This window comes from Cervus elaphus, chromosome 17, assembly GCF_910594005.1.
Source record: "Cervus elaphus chromosome 17, mCerEla1.1, whole genome shotgun sequence".
NCBI classification, from domain to species: Eukaryota; Metazoa; Chordata; class Mammalia; order Artiodactyla; family Cervidae; genus Cervus; species Cervus elaphus.
Window position 1 is genome coordinate 8,107,469 of NC_057831.1, and position 20,810 is coordinate 8,128,278.

Below are 20,810 nucleotides of genomic sequence, written 5' to 3' on the forward strand. Positions count from 1 at the left end.
AGGTCATACCTGAATGGTCTAGTGGTCTTCCCCGCTTTCTGCAGTTGAAGTCTGCATTTGGCAATAAGGAGTTCATGATAGGAGCCACAGTCAGCTCCTGGTCTTGTTTTTGCTGACTGTATAGAGCTTCTCCATCTTTGCCTGCAAAGAATATAATCAATCTGATTTCGGTGTTGACCATCTGGTGATGTCCATGTGTATGTGGTGATGTCTGGCAATGTCTTAGGTTAGGGCTTTTCTCGGACAGTTCTCTTTCTCTCTCTCTGGCTATCCCACAGTCCGGGTTGCTATCTCACATTAGCTCCCTCAGATTGCCCTCGGGGCATTCAGGCCCGGTCCTTACTCTAAGCAATGCAGCCCTTGCCTCCAGGTTCAGCCCCCACTTGCTGGTGGTGGATGCCAGCGTCTGGGCTACTTTTCTGCTGGGAGTTGCCGTTGGGCACATAATCTGTGGGTTTTATTTATTTATATATTTACTTTTCCTCCCGGTTATGTTGTCCTCTGAGATTCCAAAACTCCCCACAGACCCGCTATGAGAGTGTTTCCTGGTGTTTGGAAACTTCTGCTCTTTTAAGACTCCCTTCCCAGGACGGATCTCTGTCCCTGCCTTTTTTGTCTCCCTTTTTATCTTTTATATTTTGTCCTACCTCCTCTCAAAAACAATGGGCTGCCTTTCTGGGTGCCTGATGTCCTCTGCCAGCATTCAGAAGTTGTTTCGTGGAATTTGCTCAGCGTTCAAATGTTCTTTGGATGAATTTGTGAGGGACAAAGTGGTCTCCCCGTCCTATTCCTCTGCAATCGTAGGACCACCCCTGAGACTTGAACTCTCGAGTCTATCTCCACAGCAAGCTCACTTTCCATTCTGCTTCAGAGCCAGGCTGTGAATGGAACTGGACTAAATATTTATGTGTTTGTTTTTTTTGTTTAAATCTTTCCTCTCATTATCCCTGCTACCCTGCTACCATTCCAATATTGTCCCATTGATATTTCTTCCTCTGAATGAAATGTCTCACTAACTTAAGAAGTATTGGGGCCAGAAGAGAATTTCTACTTAAAGTATTTTTATTCTCATAATTGTTATTCTATACCCACAAAGTTTCAACATTTCACTTTTTAACATTCAAACCCTAATTTGACCATGAGGAAACACTAACCTAAATCTTGTCAGGATTGTTTAAGAAAGATGAAGTTATAAAGCTAACCTGTTTAACAGTCCCTGGCAACCCACTCCAGTATTATTATCCGGGAAATCCCGTAGACAGGAGCCTGATAGGCGACAGTCCACAGCGTTGCAAGAGTTGGACACGACTGAACAACTGAGCACCATACTTTTCGTGGCTACAGTATGTACGTTTATTGGTCACAGAGCCAACAAGAACTCTAACACCAACCAATGAGGATTACGAAAGGGCCATCTAGGCCTGAAAATAAAAGTATAGGGCTTAATGTCTATTTTGCTTTCCGTCTATGCTCATAGGGTAGCTGGACGTATAGCTTTGTAGCAACTGATGGAGCGTTCTTCCTGAGCATTCTTATTAAAGCTGAACAATGAATGAATACATTTGGAATCCATGAATACCTTTGGGTGGTTTTAGAAATAATATAATCAGGTTAAGAGCAGGGAAACCAGGATGCATAAAGCAACTCAACCCATATAAACATGTATCCTTTTAACATTTGTACATATAAATTAGGAGAATCTCTTCCTGAATTTAGGAATGCATTTGCTTTCTTCATCATCTCCTTTTAAAATGATGGCGGTATGATGTCAAGGCAGGAAGAGCCTAAGGCAAAGTGATGACATTCCTTCAGGAATGCACACCTTCTGGAGGCTGCAAAATCAAATGGAGAATGGGGGTGGGGTCTGCTTGTGGGGGAGCTGACTGATGTCTAGGCTGCCTTAGGCCCTTTGAAGGAGGGAAATTACCTTTATTAAGGCTGCTATGTGACATGTCTTGCACGGAGTAGTACATTATGTTATGTAGTCCAGCGAGGTGTAAGTAGCATCATTTATGTTAAGTTGGAGCAAACTGAAGCTCAAAGAGCTTCAGGTAACTTATCCCATTAGGAGGCAGAATGGGAGCCTTCTGGTTCTCTCACCCGGCACCACAAGTGGCTCACCCACTTGAATGGACATGGTGATGCACTCACTATGTCTCAGAAAAGCCAAGTGGATGGGCATTTTAAAACATGTGGTTACATTCTTCTGTTTATTTTTCTACAACTTGGCTCCTCTATTGACTTCTGTAGCTGGCTATTTAGGCAGGTTATTTAAGGAAATATTAAGCAGGTTTATTGAGCAAATATCAGGAAAACATTTATAGCTGGGCACGAGAAACTTTGAACTCAATTTTTCATTGCTGATCACTCTTTCTTGGAAAAGCCCTTCATTGCATTCCTTTGACAGGGGCTGTTGGTAGTTAAAATTCATCTTTGGGTTAGCTGAGGAAGGTGTTACAGAAAAATGGCCACCTGTAATCTTACCACATAGTCTGCATTTAATGACTACTTCCCAAGGACCGTGGGCAGGAAGTCATCCTTGGAGCTGACTGAGGGGTGTGGCCTCCCAGAGAAGAGGTCCAGAGGCTGACTGAAACGCAGGGTCAGGCAGGATGTCTCATGAAAGGCGATTCTTTTCATGATAGAAAATTGGGCATGACTGGGTACTCAGAAAGCCAAACAGGAAATTGAACAGAGGGAGGAAACTTACTACAAAAGTAAATGATAACCAAATGCTGCTTGATTTGAACGTTAAATATGTTTGGCTTTTAAAATGAGATCTGATACCAGAATCCACTGATAATACTGAACATTAGGAAACCTGTATAGCTACAGGTTAAGTGCCTCATGACACAGGGCAAAGGGAATAGACAGCACTGTCTGGGGAACACTGTCACAGGGAGAATCAACCCTGAGTCTGATCCCGCCTCTAGGTTTAACTACTGGTTTGCAGAATATGGGGAAGAAGAACATGTTAACACTACAAGGAGGCAATTAGTCTGTTTCAGAATGTGGGGAATTCTATATAACAAATGGTTCAGTTTCTCTCTTTGAGCCACTGCAATGAACATGCTGCTGACTCTAAGGGGTGGAAATCAGGCTAAATAAGCTAAACTACTACTAGTGAAAATCTCTCTCCTATATTCGATTCAGACAAGAAGACAGTTAGCAAGAGTTCTGTCAAAACCTGGGCCTTTTGGTGTAGCTCCAGGACTCGCGAGGACAACCAACACCCACCTCTACCACCCACAAAGCCAAAACAGCTCTTTGGAGCTCCTCTTGAGGATGTATGTGATAACGACAGCCTGCCCACCCCAATTCTGGTAGGTCTTATTTTGGTTTTCTGTAACCCTCCTGAGGAGGGGAGTTCTGAGAGATCAAGTGTTCTCTTCCAAATCTACCCCCAAATGAAGAAGTCTGGCTTTGTCTGATAAGTTTCATAATATTACTTCAAAGAATAAGGTCTGATTTAGGTACTGCAGAGTTACAAGGCAAATACCAGATGAAAAGGTACTCTCATCCATTCCACTGATTTCAACAAAGACCCACCTATACTGGCTCAGGCCAGTTAAAATGGACTCTGTAAGGTAAGGGAGTCAGAGAAGGCGAGGTTGGGAGAAAGCATGAGACCAGCACTTGACAGGAACAGATCACCTTTAACGAGGCGAGAAGGGGCAGCAGTCAGAGGAGTGAGCTGCTGCACCACCCCAAGAAAAGAGTGAGCATCTACAGGCCTGTATGTGGAAAGCCTCTGTCCTAAGGGGGCCTGTTCGCCAAGGTTGTTCAGAGCAGTTCTCTCTCACACAGCTGGGGCAAGGAATTTCGGAGACCGGCCAGAGGCTGGGACCAGCTGGGATCTGGGCGTAATCAACCTAATGTCCATGTTTTTCTTCGGGTGACAGAGTTCTTTATTTTGCATAGAACGGTGGGGAGGACCTGGAGGGGAGTTTTAACTCCAGGCTATTTTGAGCTGTGTAACTTTCCTTCAGACTCTGTGTGTAAGAATCTCTGAGGGTCCACTTCATCCTCATATGGTCTCCTGGTCTCCTCCCTTGAAGTCGACACTCGTCTCAAGTCTCCTTCAGCTGAGTCTACTCCGCCTTATGACTCAAAATGTCTCACACGGATTTGATTTGTAACTCTAGTGTTTAAGCATAAAGTACTCATCCTCTGGCAAAAAATGAATCATTTGAGCCTGACAGAATGTGTCAAAAGAAAACCACAGAGTTTGGACTGTGCTTTATCAAATTAGTACATTGAACTGTAAGCATTAACACTTGTTCACTGTCCACTATCTCTCCAAGCACTATACTAGATGCAGGGAATTTTATGGTAGATATGAAGAAATTTGTCATCCAAGTTATGTGCTAGCACTACCCCAGACCTGTGTCTTTCACAGAAAATTTAGGGGGCAGCTATGATTATCATCACCCCCACTTCATAAATGAAAAACAAAAGAGCCTCACCCAAGTATGTGCTATGCCTAAAGTCTCACAGTGGATAAGTAGCAGAACAGATTCCACATTCCTTGAAAAACCTGGCTCCAATATCTGTTATCTCTCTACTCTGCAGACAGCAGAGGATATTAAAATACAGAAAAAGGAACTAGAAAGGCTGATGAGAAAGAAATGTGGTCGGAGAAGGAGGAGAGGCATATTGAGCCTGATTTTGAGGGGAGGGAATACAGGAAATAGGAATGAATGGGGTGGACAGTCCCTGAAAGGGGAATACACAAATGGAGCATGAATATGGCAAAAAGATTTCCACACTTAGGGAAGAGCATCTATAACAGGGAATAATGAGAAAGGAGCGGTGAAGGAGGAGAGGGTGAATCTACAAAGGCCTCAAAGCAGAGACCTTTAACACGGTAAATTCACTAAAACGGAAAGTCTGATTACACAAGTGTTTAAAATGTTTCAGGGTATGAATGCCAAATCGATTGTTGGGTAGAAAATATATTTAGAGACACTGAAGAAAAAATTTCAAATTGACTTCGGTCCAGTTCTAGCACTGTACCCTCATACACCACAGCTCTGTCAAAAGAGGAGCAAGCTTGTGCTCTGGGCTTGTAGATATGAAACGTCCCATACTTTTCTTTTCTTTCCTTCCCTATAGGATATGCTTTCCTACATCAATCAAAACGGGCCGTTTACAGAAGGCATCTTCAGAAAATCAGGCAATATACAATCACGCAGGGCCCTAAAGGAGAAACTAAACTCTGGGGACAAAGTGAACTTGGATGATGAATCCATTCTTGTGGTAGCATCCACCTTAAAGGTAAGGAAAGTTTGAGCCTTATCCACATACAGAGGAAATCTGAAGCTGTATGACTGGTCCTTCATTATGACCGCCCAAGAAACATAAGAGGCGTAAGAGAGGAAGGATTTGAAAAAGTGAAAAACACTTCACAAAGCCAAAATTGAAGGAAGGTACCCCAAAGATGATAAGCCCCACATATTAGATATTTTCCTTTTTCATTGCACATCTTGACTCCTGAACACTCCATGCAAAAGAATAATAATAAATTTCAAAATACACACTTACACATAGAGTGTTTACCAAAACAAGCTTCCTGCTTTTGATGACTTCCTCATCATCTTTTAATGAAGGCAGCATTTCCAAAATAAAATTTACATTAAGCTTTTGGAAATAGTTAACAGAAGTAACTTCCCAAGGGGCTCAGACAGTAAAGAATCCGCCTGCAATTTGGGAAACCTGGGTTCGATTCCTGGGTTGGAAGAATCCCTGGAAAAGGGACTGGCATACCGACTCCAGTATTTTTGTCTGGAGAATCCCATGGACGGAGGAGTCCGGCAGGCTATATAGTCCATGGGGTGGCACAGAGTCAGACACGGCTGAAGCAACTCAGCATGGATGCAAGACAGATGGTTACTTACTGTGGTAAACTCGTGTGTGTGTGTGTGTGTGTGTGTGTGTGTGTGTGTGTTAGTCGCCTAGTCGTGTCCGACTCTCTGTGATCCCATGGACTGTAGCCCACCAGGCCCCTTGGTCCATGGGATTCTCCAGGCAAGAATACTAGAGTGGGCTGCCATGCCCTTCTCCAGGAGATCTTCCTGATTCAGGGATCGAACCTGCACCCCTTGCATCTCCTGCATTGGAAGGCAGGTTCTTTATCACCAGCACCACCTGGGAAGCCCATTTGTCTTACAGGGAATCAAAAAACACTTAGTGAGGCCACCAAATTCTCTGATCATTTCACCATCCTTCCTTCCCCTGTCTCTCAATGCCTTTTACTTTAAAATTAGAGTAGGGATGACTCCACCATTTGTTCCTCCTTTGATCTCTCTTACCATCTTCAACACCCTTTGTTAATATTTGTATGTTTAACCCACCACCCAAGGTTACAGTTACATGGTAACCAGTTTTTATTACATGCCTCATCTTATAAATCTTATTTTTAAAGTGAGTGCAACAGTCAAAATCAGTTTGGAATTTTGAAAATTCAATAGATTCATACAAAAAATAGACTGAGTTTGAAATGATACAGCTAAATCACAAGTGTATAGTTAAATTTCTACCAGGGCAGCTAAATCACAAGTGTATAGTTAAATTTCTACCAGGGCAATAATAGAACAGGAAAAAAATTTAATCAATTCATCTTGATACCTGTTAGCAGCTATGAACAAAGATATATTGATGTAGTAATAACTACAGACAGGTTATTAAAATTACATTAGAAACTAAATATATGGTCTTTCCTTGTGCCCTATTAATGTTCGATTGTATGATAACAGCAACAGTGCAGATACCACTTAGAGCTGACCCCTACTGCACATGCACCATAATAACACACACTAGGTGTGCAAACAGCAAGTAGAGTGCTACCCTCTGTAAGGTGCACCCTGGGGACTGATTTGAGTTCTGAGCAAGATTTACTAGGCTCTTGCCTATTTCCATGCTCTAAGCACAGACTAGTAAGAGGGTGGCTACTTATGGGTACAGGTCTTACACAATCCCAAAGTGTTCTTTTCCTAAAGTTGATTGATCTTGGTGGGGAATCAGACATTGCAACCTCAGCCTTGATAATACCATATGTCAAAGCCACCACAGAGTTGGTCTAAATCAGAAATGAATACATAGACAGAACCACATTGAGTTTTCCACTAAACTGTCTATAAACAGAGATCCAATAGCAAATACCCACAGCATATTCTGCATGAGTCATGTCCTGGCTTAACCATACTCAGTCTCACCAATCGATTCTACAGCACAGGGTCCAGGAGAGAGAAGAGACACACTCTCCAAGTGCATGTAGTTTGGTACACAAGGCAAAGGCCTGCTGCATACTCCCAGACTCCCAGAAGCCAAAGCCAGCTGAGGTGGTTGAATGGCATCACCAACTCAATGGACATGAATTTGAGCAAGACCCAGGTGTTGGTGATGGACAGGAAAGCCTGGTGTGCTGCAGTCCATGGGGTCCCAAAGAGTAGGACACGACTGAACGACTGAATGGAAATGGAGTGCTTCCTCCTTCCAAATGTACTGTGGGCACTCCATAAAAAGCATAGTGAAAACCTAATGACCATGATTGGGTACTGTATACCAATTACAAGAAAAAGTATGAGAGGACTGCGACTTTGTACATTATCTTTGTACTCTGTCCTCAGTACTCAAAAGAGTGCCTGGCACAAACAGCAGCTCAATAAGTACTGAAACAAGTGAACACTGACTGGATTATAATCACGACAGTTGCCCAGAAACACTGCCTGAAAAAGATACTATTAAGAGAAGTCAGGCTCTATATTAAGACCAGTGGAAGCAAGTTGTGCCTTTGAAACTGGCAAGGCAATACAATCATTTCCCCTCAGTCTTGCACAACAGTTTACAACTTCAACTATTTTAATAGGCCCCATTCTATGATACTAAGACTTGTTCATCAGTGATGAACTTTCTAGGCCTCCACTTAGGAAGCTTACATTTGCATTTTCTATCCCACAGGTGTGAAGTTGCAATGTATCTAAATTCTCACTTTCCTCTTTGGGGAGGATATATTCCATTCAAAGAGTTGTAAGGGTAACATGTTGTTTACCCTTTGGGGCTTTTGATTTATTTCTAACACCTGCTACTTAAAAGTCTGTAGGACTGAACTTTTATATGGTTTAAAAAAAAAAAAAGATTGAAGCTATTATGAGACTAGCTTTTCCCCAAAGAGCACATATACCTCAAGTTTTCTCTTAATATGTGTATAAGAGCATGTAGGGCTGTACTTTTGTTTGTTTTATTTCAGAACTTCTCTTTCTTGAATTAAGAGCAAGCACTGTGTCTTAAGTAAACAAACAAAATGGGTATGTGCCTTTCTTTTCAAGAAACTAATAGGATTTAGGATGAGTTATCACCAGACCTTGCCAGTTTGTACGAATGTGCTAACATGAACACAAAGAGTAAGTTCCAGGTGATAGAAGGAGCTTTAGCTTCATTCTCACTACAGCCCAAACTCTCCTTTTATGCATCTAATTTTAGTTGGGGAAAATCCAACCAGCATTTATGGATGTGCAAGCCTGTGGAGAATCACAGCCAAGCTCTGTGTGAATCAGTCTGCGTGGCTATGAAGGAACCACGGACTGAACTGAATTTGTCAACTAACTATTTTCTTTGCAACTTCTCCATTGAATTTATCATAAGACTAATATATATTTTTTGATCTATCTAAGGATTTTCTTCAAAATATTCCAGGAAGCATATTTTCAGCCACTCTCTATGATAAATGGCTTGATGTTATTGATCAAGGGAATGAGGAGGAGAAAATAACTGCGACCCAGAGGTAATGATGAAATTTTCTCAACTCTGAGAAAATACAACCAACATACTCTTAGGAAAATATCAGCTTATGGTTACAGCTGTGTCCACTAAAATAATGACCAGTATCAAAAGGTTTCACTTGATCATACCCATGGAAGCCAGTTTGAAAAGAGATGCACGCCTTATTGGTGACATTGTAATTGGTGTTTTTCTGCTAATCTTATTAATATGGAATGCTTGACCATTTTACACCTTCTGAATACACGAAATCGTTGGAGATGAAATCCATTGGTCTAAAAAGAGATGATAAAGAACCAATCTGCCAGCGGTATGATCTTAAATACAAACACATAACTAACCAGAGCAGTTCTTACCTGGCTCAGGAATTAAACTCGGTGAAACATTTTTGTGTGCATTCATGCCTGGAACTGTGAGAATGGACTGTGGACATGGTATAAAAAGAAGTATTTTGTTCTCTGTATTTCCACTTACTGAGCAAAATGACTCGCTTTATTGATAAGTGCCTTTTTCTGTCATTAGGCTTCTAGACCAGCTGCCAAGAGCCAATGTAGTTTTTCTGCGATACCTTTTTGGAGTGTTACACAACATTGAGCAACATTCCTCATCCAATCAGATGACAGCTTATATTTTATCAGTGTGTATGACCACAAGCATTCTTGGTCTGCTTAATTCGGGCAGCACAGCATTCGAAAACTTCACCAAGAAGGTAATGAGAGCTCTCATTTTTATGCCTTGCAGGGCAGAGTCCCCATTTTGAACCTGAAGTCTGTGGTATTAACTCTGGTGAACCAGATGTTTAAAGTGCACTTTTTAATTACACTGCCTTGGACTGGCAGAGGCCTGCTCTGGTTGGGCATGGGAAGGTGTGTTGCAACTGAGAACAGTCGAGTCACTTCTCCTTTGCCATCCAAGAGATTAAACAATAGAGAGATAAGAGTAGGATGGTATGATAGAGAAGACCCTGGCTTTGGAGTCTGAGAACCAAGATTCAACTCTCAGCCTAATCACTGAGGGGTGTACAAACCTCCAAACTATGATTTCATCATTACACAATGATGACAACACCCAATACATCTGGTCAGTCTCGGCACATCTTAGGCGGCCTGGGCAATATGAGCACCCAAGGTTCCACACATACCGGCCTCACTCTGCCAGTTCTGGCTCATTCAGGAAAATACTTGGCTTCTATTGTGTCTCTGCTAGAGGATGAGGAGGCTAGTAAAATATTTCAGAACATCCTGACAGAGCCACAACATGCCTAAGAAGATCACAGCTCTTTTCCAAGCTCCCCTGGACAGCAAGTGTGAGGCAAGGCAATGCAGTTAGACAGACAGACATGTTTTCTCTCCAGATGCTTTCTTCCGTCACAAACCCCGCCACCCCACACAGAAACCTCTGCTACCCACGTTTCAGATAGTTCTTCACTGAACTGAATTTCAAAATTTGTGTTGCATTTGATGCTTTATCAAGTTTAATGAGATGGTATATATAAATTCTATCTCAAGAAAACTAGAAAAAAGTTCAATAAAAATAAACAAAACTTAATAAGAAAATATACATTTTTGTCCCAAACATCCTATGTAGGCTACTTAAAAATCATCCTAGTGTTAAGCATGTAGCAATCATTACAAAATTTTAGCTATCAGACTAGGCCACATATTATAACTTTAGTCCACCGACGAAAAGAATTTTAAAATTTGTGTCCCAGAAATACAGAACAGACTTTTGAACTCTGTGGGAGAAGGTGAGGGTGGGATGTTTCAAAAGAACAGCATGTATACTATCTATGGTGAAACAGATCACCAGCCCAGGTGGGATGCATGAGACAAGTGCTCCAGCCTGGTGCACTGGGAAGACCCAGAGGAATCAGGTGGAGAGGGAGATGGGAAGGGGGATCGGGATGGGGAATAAGTGTAAATCTATGGCTGATTCATATCAATGTATGACAAAACCCACTGAAATGTTGTGAAGCAATTAGCCTCCAACTAATAAAAAAATTGAAAAAAAAAAAAAAAAATTTGTGTCCAAAGTACTCTTGAAAGGATTAGTTATTTCTTAGAAAAAGCTGATGCATATATAATATATATATATTTTTTAAATCAAGTGAATTTTTCTGACTTCTTTTGCATTTTTTGTGAGAGCCAAGATTCATGTATGAAATGTGATTTACTATTAGGCCATATGTACAGTAATACCCCATTTTTTGCCCCTCTGTGTTACAGATTTCTTTCATACAATTTCTCATTGAAAACTGTCTCAAGATATTTGGAGAAAGTATCACGTCTCTCTTTGGACCGAAATCAGTGAGTTGTGATAACAGTGATAGCACTGACATCACTGATAACAGTGAGAAGGTTGCAGGTACGTGAATAATGTAACTGGCTTTGATGCAAAAGACAGCAAGGCTGCCAGGGTCAATGGGAGATCTTGGAGTCCAAAGCACATTCTAAGGGCAGTAATTTCCATCCGCTCCAAGACATGGGAAGTTTCCCACTTGTGAGATCAAAGAAAGGATAAGACTGTTCTGATTTCAAGAAGCTACTAATACAGCTTTAGAAGACATCATGGTTCAGTTCAGTTCAGTTGCTCAGTCGAGTCTGACTCTTTATGATCCCAAGGACTGCACTGACCCCAACTCCTTGGGGTCAAGGGCTGCAGCGTGCCAGGCCTCCCTGTCCATCACCAACTCCCGGAGCTTACTTAAACTCATGTCCATCGAATCAGTGATGCCATCCAACCATCTCACCCTGTCTGGTCCCCTTCTGCTCCTGCCTTCAATCTTTCCCAGCATCAGGGATTTTTCCAATGAGTTAGTTCTTTGCATCAGGTGGCCAAAGTATTGGAGTTTTGGCTTCAGCATCAGTCCTTCCAATGAACACCCAGGACCGATCTCCTTTAGGATGGACCGGTTGGATCTCCTTGCAGTCCAAGGGACTCTCAAGAGTCTTCTCCAACACCACAGTCGAAAAGCATCAATTTTTCAGCACTCAGCTTTCTTCACAGTACAACTCTCACATCCATACATGACCACTGGAAAAACCATAGCCTTGACCAGACGGACCTTTGTTGGCAAGGTAATGTCTCTGCTTTTTAATGTGCTATCTAGGTTGGTCATAACTTTCCTTCCAAGGAGTAAGCGTCTTTTAATTTCATGGCTGCAATCACCACCCGCAGTGATTTTGGAGCCCCAAAAAATAAAGTATGACACTGTTTCCACTGTCTCCGCATCTATTTCCCATGAGGTGATGGGACCAGATGCCATGATCTTAGTTTTCTGAATGTTGAGCTTTAAGCCAACTTTTTCACTCTCCTCTTTCACTTTCATCAAGCGGCTTTTTAGTTCCTCTTCACCCTCTGCCATAAGGGTGGTGTCATCTGCATATCTGAGGTTATTGATATTTCTCCTGGCAATCTTGATTCCAGCTTGTGCTTCTTCCAGCCCAGCGTTTCTCTTGATGTACTCTGCATATAAGTTAAATAAGCAGGGTGACAATGTACAGCCTTGACGTACTCCTTTTCCTATTTGGAACCAGTCAGTTGTTCCGTGTCTAGTTCTAACTGTTGCTTCCTGACCTGCATACAGGTTTCTCAAGGGGCAGGTCAGGTGGTCTGGTATTCCCATCTCCTTCAGAATTTTCCACAGTTTATTCGAGCGTGATCCACACGCTCGAAGGCTTTGGCATAGTCAATAAAGCAGAAATAGATGTTTTTCTGGAACTCTCTTGCTTTTTCGATGATCCAGTGGATACTGGCAATTTGATCTCTGGTTCCTCTGCCTTTTCAAAACCAGCTTGGATATCTGGAAGTTCTCAGCTCACATATTGCTGAAGCCTGGCTTGGAGAATTTTGAGCATTACTTTACTAGCATGTGAGATGAGTGCAATTGTGCGGTAGTTTGAGCCTTCTTTGGGATTGCCTTTCTTAGGGATTGGAGTGAAAACTGACCTTTTCCAGTCCTGTGGCCCCTGCTGAGTTTTCCAAATTTGTTGACATATTGAGTGCAGCACTTTCACAGCATCATCTTTCAGGATTTGAAATAGCTCAACTGGAATTCCATCACATCCACTAGCTCGGTTCGAAGTGATGCTTTCTAAGGCCCACTTGACTTCACATTCCAGAATGTCTGGCTCTACGTGAGTGATCACACCATTGTGATTATCTGGGTCATGAAGACCTTCTTTGTACAGTTCTTCTGTGTATTCTTGCCACCTCTTCTTAATATCTTCTGCTTCTGTTAGGTCCATACCATTTCTGTCCTTTCTTGAACCCATCTTTGCATGTAATGTTCCCCTGGTCTCTCTAATTTTCTTGAAGAGATCTCTAGTCTTTCCCATTCTGTTGTTTTCCTCTATTTCTTTGCATTGATCGCTGAGGAAGGCTTTCTTCTCTCTCCTGGCTATTCTTTGGAACTCTGCATTCAAATGGGAATATCTTTCCTTTTCTCTTCTCTTCTTTTCACAGCTATTTGTCAGGCCTCCTCAGACAACCATTTTGCCTTTTTGCATTTCTTTTCCATGGGGATGCTCTTGATCCCTGTCTCCTGTACAATGTCACGAACTTCCGTTCATAGTTCATCAGGCTCTCTGTCTATCAGATTTAGTCCCTTAAATCTATTTCTCACTTCCACTCTATAGTCATCATGGATTTGATTTAGGTCATACCTGAATGGTCTAGTGGTCTTCCCCGCTTTCTTCTGTTGAAGTCTGCATTTGGCAATAAGGAGTTCATGATCTGAGCCACAGTCAGCTCCTGGTCTTGTTTTTGCTGACTGTATAGAGCTTCTCCATCTTTGCCTGCAAAGAATATAATCAATCTGATTTCGGTGTTGACCATCTGGTGATGTCCATGTGTATGTGGTGATGTCTGGCAATGTCTTAGGTTAGGGCTTTTCTCGGGACAGTTCTCTTTCTCTCTCTCTGGCTATCCCACAGTCCGGGTTGCTATCTCACATTAGCTCCCTCAGATTGCCCTCGGGGCATTCAGGCCCGGTCCTTACTCTAAGCAATGCAGCCCATGCTTCCCGGTTCAGCCCCCACTTGCTGGTGGTGGATGCCAGCGTCTGGGCTACTTTTCTGCTGGGAGTTGCCGTTAGGCACATAATCTGTGGGTTTTATTTATTTATATATTTACTTTTCCTCCCGGTTATGTTGTCCTCTGAGATTCCAAAACTCCCCACAGACCCGCTATGAGAGTGTTTCCTGGTGTTTGGAAACTTCTGCTCTTTTAAGACTCCCTTCCCAGGACGGATCTCTGTCCCTGCCTCTTTTGTCTCCCTTTTTATCTTTTATATTTTGTCCTACCTCCTCTCAAAAACAATGGGCTGCCTTTCTGGGTGCCTGATGTCCTCTGCCAGCATTCAGAAGTTGTTTCGTGGAATTTGCTCAGCGTTCAAATGTTCTTCGGATGAATTTGTGAGGGACAAAGTGGTCTCCCCGTCCTATTCCTCTGCAATCGTAGGACCACCCCTGAGACTTGAACTCTCGAGTCTATCTCCACAGCAAGCTCACTTTCCATTCTGCTTCAGAGCCAGGCTGCGAATGGAACTGGACTAAATATTTATGTGTTTGTTTTTTTTGTTTAAATCTTTCCTCTCATTATCCCTGCTACCCTGCTACCATTCCAATATTGTCCCATTTATATTTCTTCCTCTGAATAAAATGTCTCCCTAACTTAAGAAGTATTGGGGCCAGAAGAGAATTTCTACTTAAAGTATTTTTATTCTCATAATTGTTATTCTATACCCACAAAGTTTCAACATTTCACTTTTTAACATTCAAACCCTAATTTGACCATGAGGAAACACTAACCTAAATCTTGTTAGGATTGTTTAAAAAAGATGAGGTTATAAAGTTAAACTGTTTACCAGTCCCTGGCAACCCACTCCAGTATTATTATCCGGGAAATCCCGTAGACAGGAGCCTGATAGGCGACAGTCCACAGCGTTGCAAGAGTTGGACACGACTGAACAACTGAGCACCATACTTTTCGTGGCTACAGTATGTACGTTTATTGGTCACAGAGCCAACAAGAACTCTAACACCAACCAATGAGGATTACGAAAGGGCCATCTAGGCCTGAAAATAAAAGTATAGGGCTTAATGTCTATTTTGCTTTCCGTCTATGCTCATAGGGTAGCTGGACGTATAGCTTTGTAGCAACTGATGGAGCGTTCTTCCTGAGCATTCTTATTAAAGCTGAACAATGAATGAATACATTTGGAATCCATGAATACCTTTGGGTGGTTTTAGAAATAATATAATCAGGTTAAGAGCAGGGAAACCAGGATGCATAAAGCAACTCAACCCATATAAACATGTATCCTTTTAACATTTGTACATATTAATTAGGAGAATCTCTTCCTGAATTTAGGAATGCATTTGCTTTCTTCATCATCTCCTTTTAAAATGATGGCGGTATGATGTCAAGGCAGGAAGAGCCTAAGGCAAAGTGATGACATTCCTTCAGGAATGCACACCTTCTGGAGGCTGCAAAATCAAATGGAGAATGGAGGTGGGGTCTGCTTGTGGGGGAGCTGACTGATGTCTAGGCTGCCTTAGGCCCTTTGAAGGAGGGAAATTACCTTTATTAAGGCTGCTATGTGACATGTCTTGCACGGAGTAGTACATTATGTTATGTAGTCCAGCGAGGTGTAAGTAGCATCATTTATGTTAAGTTGGAGCAAACTGAAGCTCAAAGAGCTTCAGGTAACTTATCCCATTAGGAGGCAGAATGGGAGCCTTCTGGTTCTCTCACCCGGCACCACAAGTGGCTCACCCACTTGAATGGACATGGTGATGCACTCACTATGTCTCAGAAAAGCCAAGTGGATGGGCATTTTAAAACATGTGGTTACATTCTTCTGTTTATTTTTCTACAACTTGGCTCCTCTATTGACTTCTGTAGCTGGCTATTTAGGCAGGTTATTTAAGGAAATATTAAGCAGGTTTATTGAGCAAATATCAGGAAAACATTTATAGCTGGGCACGAGAAACTTTGAACTCAATTTTTCATTGCTGATCACTCTTTCTTGGAAAAGCCCTTCATTGCATTCCTTTGACAGGGGCTGTTGGTAGTTAAAATTCATCTTTGGGTTAGCTGAGGAAGGTGTTACAGAAAAATGGCCACCTGTAATCTTACCACATAGTCTGCATTTAATGACTACTTCCCAAGGACCGTGGGCAGGAAGTCATCCTTGGAGCTGACTGAGGGGTGTGGCCTCCCAGAGAAGAGGTCCAGAGGCTGACTGAAACACAGGGTCAGGCAGGATGTCTCATGAAAGGCGATTCTTTTCATGATAGAAAATTGGGCATGACTGGGTACTCAGAAAGCCAAACAGGAAATTGAACAGAGGGAGGAAACTTACTACAAAAGTAAATGATAACCAAATGCTGCTTGATTTGAACGTTAAATATGTTTGGCTTTTAAAATGAGATCTGATACCAGAATCCACTGATAATACTGAACATTAGGAAACCTGTATAGCTACAGGTTAAGTGCCTCATGACACAGGGCAAAGGGAATAGACAGCACTGTCTGGGGAACACTGTCACAGGGAGAATCAACCCTGAGTCTGATCCCGCCTCTAGGTTTAACTACTGGTTTGCAGAATATGGGGAAGAAGAACATGTTAACACTACAAGGAGGCAATTAGTCTGTTTCAGAATGTGGGGAATTCTATATAACAAATGGTTCAGTTTCTCTCTTTGAGCCACTGCAATGAACATGCTGCTGACTCTAAGGGGTGGAAATCAGGCTAAATAAGCTAAACTACTACTAGTGAAAATCTCTCTCCTATATTCGATTCAGACAAGAAGACAGTTAGCAAGAGTTCTGTCAAAACCTGGGCCTTTTGGTGTAGCTCCAGGACTCGCGAGGACAACCAACACCCACCTCTACCACCCACAAAGCCAAAACAGCTCTTTGGAGCTCCTCTTGAGGATGTATGTGATAACGACAGCCTGCCCACCCCAATTCTGGTAGGTCTTATTTTGGTTTTCTGTAACCCTCCTGAGGAGGGGAGTTCTGAGAGATCAAGTGTTCTCTTCCAAATCTACCCCCAAATGAAGAAGTCTGGCTTTGTCTGATAAGTTTCATAATATTACTTCAAAGAATAAGGTCTGATTTAGGTACTGCAGAGTTACAAGGCAAATACCAGATGAAAAGGTACTCTCATCCATTCCACTGATTTCAACAAAGACCCACCTATACTGGCTCAGGCCAGTTAAAATGGACTCTGTAAGGTAAGGGAGTCAGAGAAGGCGAGGTTGGGAGAAAGCATGAGACCAGCACTTGACAGGAACAGATCACCTTTAACGAGGCTAGAAGGGGCAGCAGTCAGAGGAGTGAGCTGCTGCACCACCCCAAGAAAAGAGTGAGCATCTACAGGCCTGTATGTGGAAAGCGACTGTCCTAAGGGGGCCTGTTCGCCAAGGTTGTTCAGAGCAGTTCTCTCTCACACAGCTGGGGCAAGGAATTTCGGAGACCGGCCAGAGGCTGGGACCAGCTGGGAGCTGGGCGTAATCAACCTAATGTCCATGTTTTTCTTCGGGTGACAGAGTTCTTTATTTTGCATAGAATGGTGGGGAGGACCTGGAGGGGAGTTTTAACTCCAGGCTATTTTGAGCTGTGTAACTTTCCTTCAGACTCTGTGTGTAAGAATCTCTGAGGGTCCACTTCATCCTCAAATGGTCTCCTGGTCTCCTCCCTTGAAGTCGACACTCGTCTCAAGTCTCCTTCAGCTGAGTCTACTCCGCCTTATGACTCAAAATGTCTCACACGGATTTGATTTGTAACTCAAGTGTTTAAGCATAAAGTACTCATCCTCTGGCAAAAAATGAATCATTTGAACCTGACAGAATGTGTCAAAAGAAAGTCACAGAGTTTGGACTGTGCTTTATCAAATTAGTGTATTGAACTGTAAGCATTAACACTTGTTCACTGTCCACTATCTCTCCAAGCACTACACTAGATGCAGGGAATTTTATGGTAGATATGAAGAAATTTGTCATCCAAGTTATGTGCTAGCACTACCCCAGACCTGTGTCCTTCACAGAAAATTTAGGGGGCAGCTATGATTATCATCACCCCCACTTCATAAATGAAAAACAAAAGAGCCTCACCCAAGTATGTGCTATGCCTAAAGTCTCACAGTGGATAAGTAGCAGAACAGATTCCACATTCCTTGAAAAACCTGGCTCCAATATCTGTTATCTCTCTACTCTGCAGACAGCAGAGGATATTAAAATACAGAAAAAGGAACTAGAAAGGCTGATGAGAAAGAAATGTGATCGGAGAAGGAGGAGAGGCATATTGAGCCTGATTTTGAGGGGAGGGAATACAGGAAATAGGAATGAATGGGGTGGACAGTCCCTGAAAGGGGAATACACAAATGGAGCATGAATATGGCAAAAAGATTTCCACACTTAGGGAAGAGCATCTATAACAGGGAATAATGAGAAAGGAGCGGTGAAGGAGGAGAGGGTGAATCTACAAAGGCCTCAAAGCAGAGACCTTTAACACGGTAAATTCACTAAAACGGAAGTCTGATTACACAAGTGTTTAAAATGTTTCACGGTATGAATGCCAAATCGATTGTTGGGTAGAAAATATATTTAGAGACACTGAAGAAAAAATTTCAAATTGACTTCGGTCCAGTTCTAGCACTGTACCCTCATACACCACAGCTCTGTCGAAAGAGGAGCAAGCTTGTGCTCTGGGCTTGTAGATATGAAACGTCCCATACTTTTCTTTTCTTTCCTTCCCTATAGGATATGCTTTCCTTTATCAACAAAAACGGGCCGTTCACAGAAGGCATCTTTAGAACATCAGGCAATATACAGTCACGCAGGGCCCTAAAGGAGAAACTAAACTCAGGGGACAAAGTGAACTTGGATGATGAGTCCATTCTTGTGGTAGCATCCACCTTAAAGGTAAGGAACGTTTGAGCCTTATCCACACACAGAGGAAATCTGAAGCTGTATGACTGGTCCTTCATTATGACTGCCCAAGAAACATAAGAGGTGTAAGAGAGGAAGGATTTGAAAAAGTGAAAAACACTTCACAAAGCCAAAATTGAAGGAAGGTACCCCAAATATGATAAGCTCCACATATTAGATATTTTCCTTTTTCATTGCACATCTTGACTCCTGAACACTCCATGCAAAAGAATAATAATAAATTTCAGAATACACACTTACACATAGAGTGTTTACCAAAACAAGCTTCCTGCTTTTGATGACTTCCTCATCATCTTTTAACGAAGGCAGCATTTCCAAAATAAAATTTACATTAAGCTTTTGGAAATAGTTAACAGAAGTAACTTCCCAAGGGGCTCAGACAGTAAAGAATCCGCCTGCAATGCGGGAGACCTGGGTTCGATTCCTGGGTTGGAAGGATCCCTGGAAAAGGGACTGGCATACCGACTCCAGTAGTCTTGCCTGGAGAATCCCATGGACAAAGGAGTCTGGCAGGCTATATAGTCCATGGGGTGGCACAGAGTCAGACACGGCTGAAGCAACTCAGCATGGATGCAAGACTGATGGTTACTTACTGTGGTAAACTCGTGTGTGTGTGTGTGTGTGTGTGTGTTAGTCGCCTAGTCGTGTCCGACTCTCTGTGATCCCATGGACTGTAGCCCACCAGGCCCCTTGGTCCATGGGATTCTCCAGGCAAGAATACTAGAGTGGGCTGCCATGCCCTTCTCCAGGAGATCTTCCTGATTCAGGGATCGAACCTGCATCCCTTGCATCTCCTGCATTGGCAGGCAGGTTCTTTATCACTAGCACCACCTGGGAAGCCCATTTGTCTTACAGGGAATCGAAAAATGCTTAGTGAGGCCACCAGATTCTCTGATCATTCATCATCCTTCCTTCCCCTGTCTCTCAACGCCTTTTACTTTAAAATTAGAGTAGGGATGACTCCACCATTTGTTCCTCCTTTGATCTCTCTTACCATCTTCAACACCCTTTGTTAATATTTGTATGTTTAACCCACCACCCAAGGTTACAGTTACATGGTAACCAGTTTTTATTACATGCCTCATCTTATAAATCTTATTTTTAAAGTGAGTGCAACAGTCAAAATCAGTTTGGAATTTTGAAAATTCAACAGATTCATACAAAAAATAGACTGAGTTTGAAATGATACAGCTAAATCACAAGTGTATAGTTAAATTTCTACCAGGGCAATAATAGAACAGGAAAAAAATTTAATCAATTCATCTTGATACTTGTTAGCAGCTATGAACAAAATTATATTGATGTAGTAATAACTACAGACAGGTTATTAAAATTATCATAGAAACTAAACATATGGTCTTTCCTTGTCCCCTATTAATGTTCGATTCTATGATAACAGCAACACTGCAGATACCACTTAGAGTTGACCCCTACTGCACGTGCACCATAATAACACACACTAGGTGTGCAAACAGCAAGTAGAGTGCGACCCTCTATAAGGTGCACCCTGGGGACTGATTTGAGTTCTGAGCAAGATTTACTAGGCTCTTGCCTATTTCCATGCTCTAAGCACAGACTAGTAAGAGGGTGGCTACTTATGGGTACAGGTCTTACACAATCCCAAAGTGTTCTTTTCCTAAAGTTGATTGATCTTGGTGGGGAATCAGACTTTGCAACCTCAGCCTTGATAATACCATATGTCAAAGCCACCACAGAGTTGGTCTAAATCAGAAATGAATACATAGACAGAACCACATTGAGTTTTCCATTAAACTGTCTATAAACAGAGATCCAATAGCAAATACCCACAGCATATTCTGCATGAGTCATGTCCTGGCTTAACCATACTCAGTCTCACCAATCGATTCTACAGCACAGGGTCCAGGAGAGAGAAGAGACACACTCTCCAAGTGCATGTAGTTTGGTACACAAGGCAAAGGCCTGCTGCACACTCCCAGACTCCCAGAAGCCAAAGCCAGCTGAGGTGGTCGAATGGCGTCACCAACTCGACGGACATGAATTTGAGCAAGACCCAGGTGTTGGTGATGGACAGGAAAGCCTGGTGTGCTGCAG

General features: G+C 42.4%; 1 protein-coding gene across 1 annotated transcript; it reads left to right on the forward strand.

The window, feature by feature from the left end:
- Positions 1 to 4,894: 4,894 nt before the first annotated feature.
- On the forward strand, positions 4,895 to 18,743 carry LOC122673597 (rho GTPase-activating protein 20-like). Its single transcript, XM_043871517.1, has 6 exons — positions 4,895 to 5,277; positions 8,673 to 8,782; positions 9,301 to 9,487; positions 11,004 to 11,142; positions 16,588 to 16,757; positions 18,549 to 18,743. The coding sequence occupies exons 1-6, from the start codon at positions 5,119 to 5,121 to the stop codon at positions 18,723 to 18,725; spliced, it is 942 nt and encodes a 313-aa protein (XP_043727452.1). The 5' UTR covers positions 4,895 to 5,118; the 3' UTR covers positions 18,726 to 18,743.
- The last annotated feature ends 2,067 nt before the right edge of the window (positions 18,744 to 20,810 follow it).

Bases quoted from the DNA above. Each gene is read 5' to 3' on its own strand.
- LOC122673597 (XM_043871517.1), top strand. From the start codon at position 5,119: ATGCTTTCCTACATCAATCAAAACGGGCCGTTTACAGAAGGCATCTTC. The intron at 9,488-11,003 runs GTAATGAGAGCT...TCTGTGTTACAG, and splicing joins TCGAAAACTTCACCAAGAAG to ATTTCTTTCATACAATTTCT. The intron at 16,758-18,548 runs GTAGGTCTTATT...CCTTCCCTATAG, and splicing joins GCCTGCCCACCCCAATTCTG to GATATGCTTTCCTTTATCAA.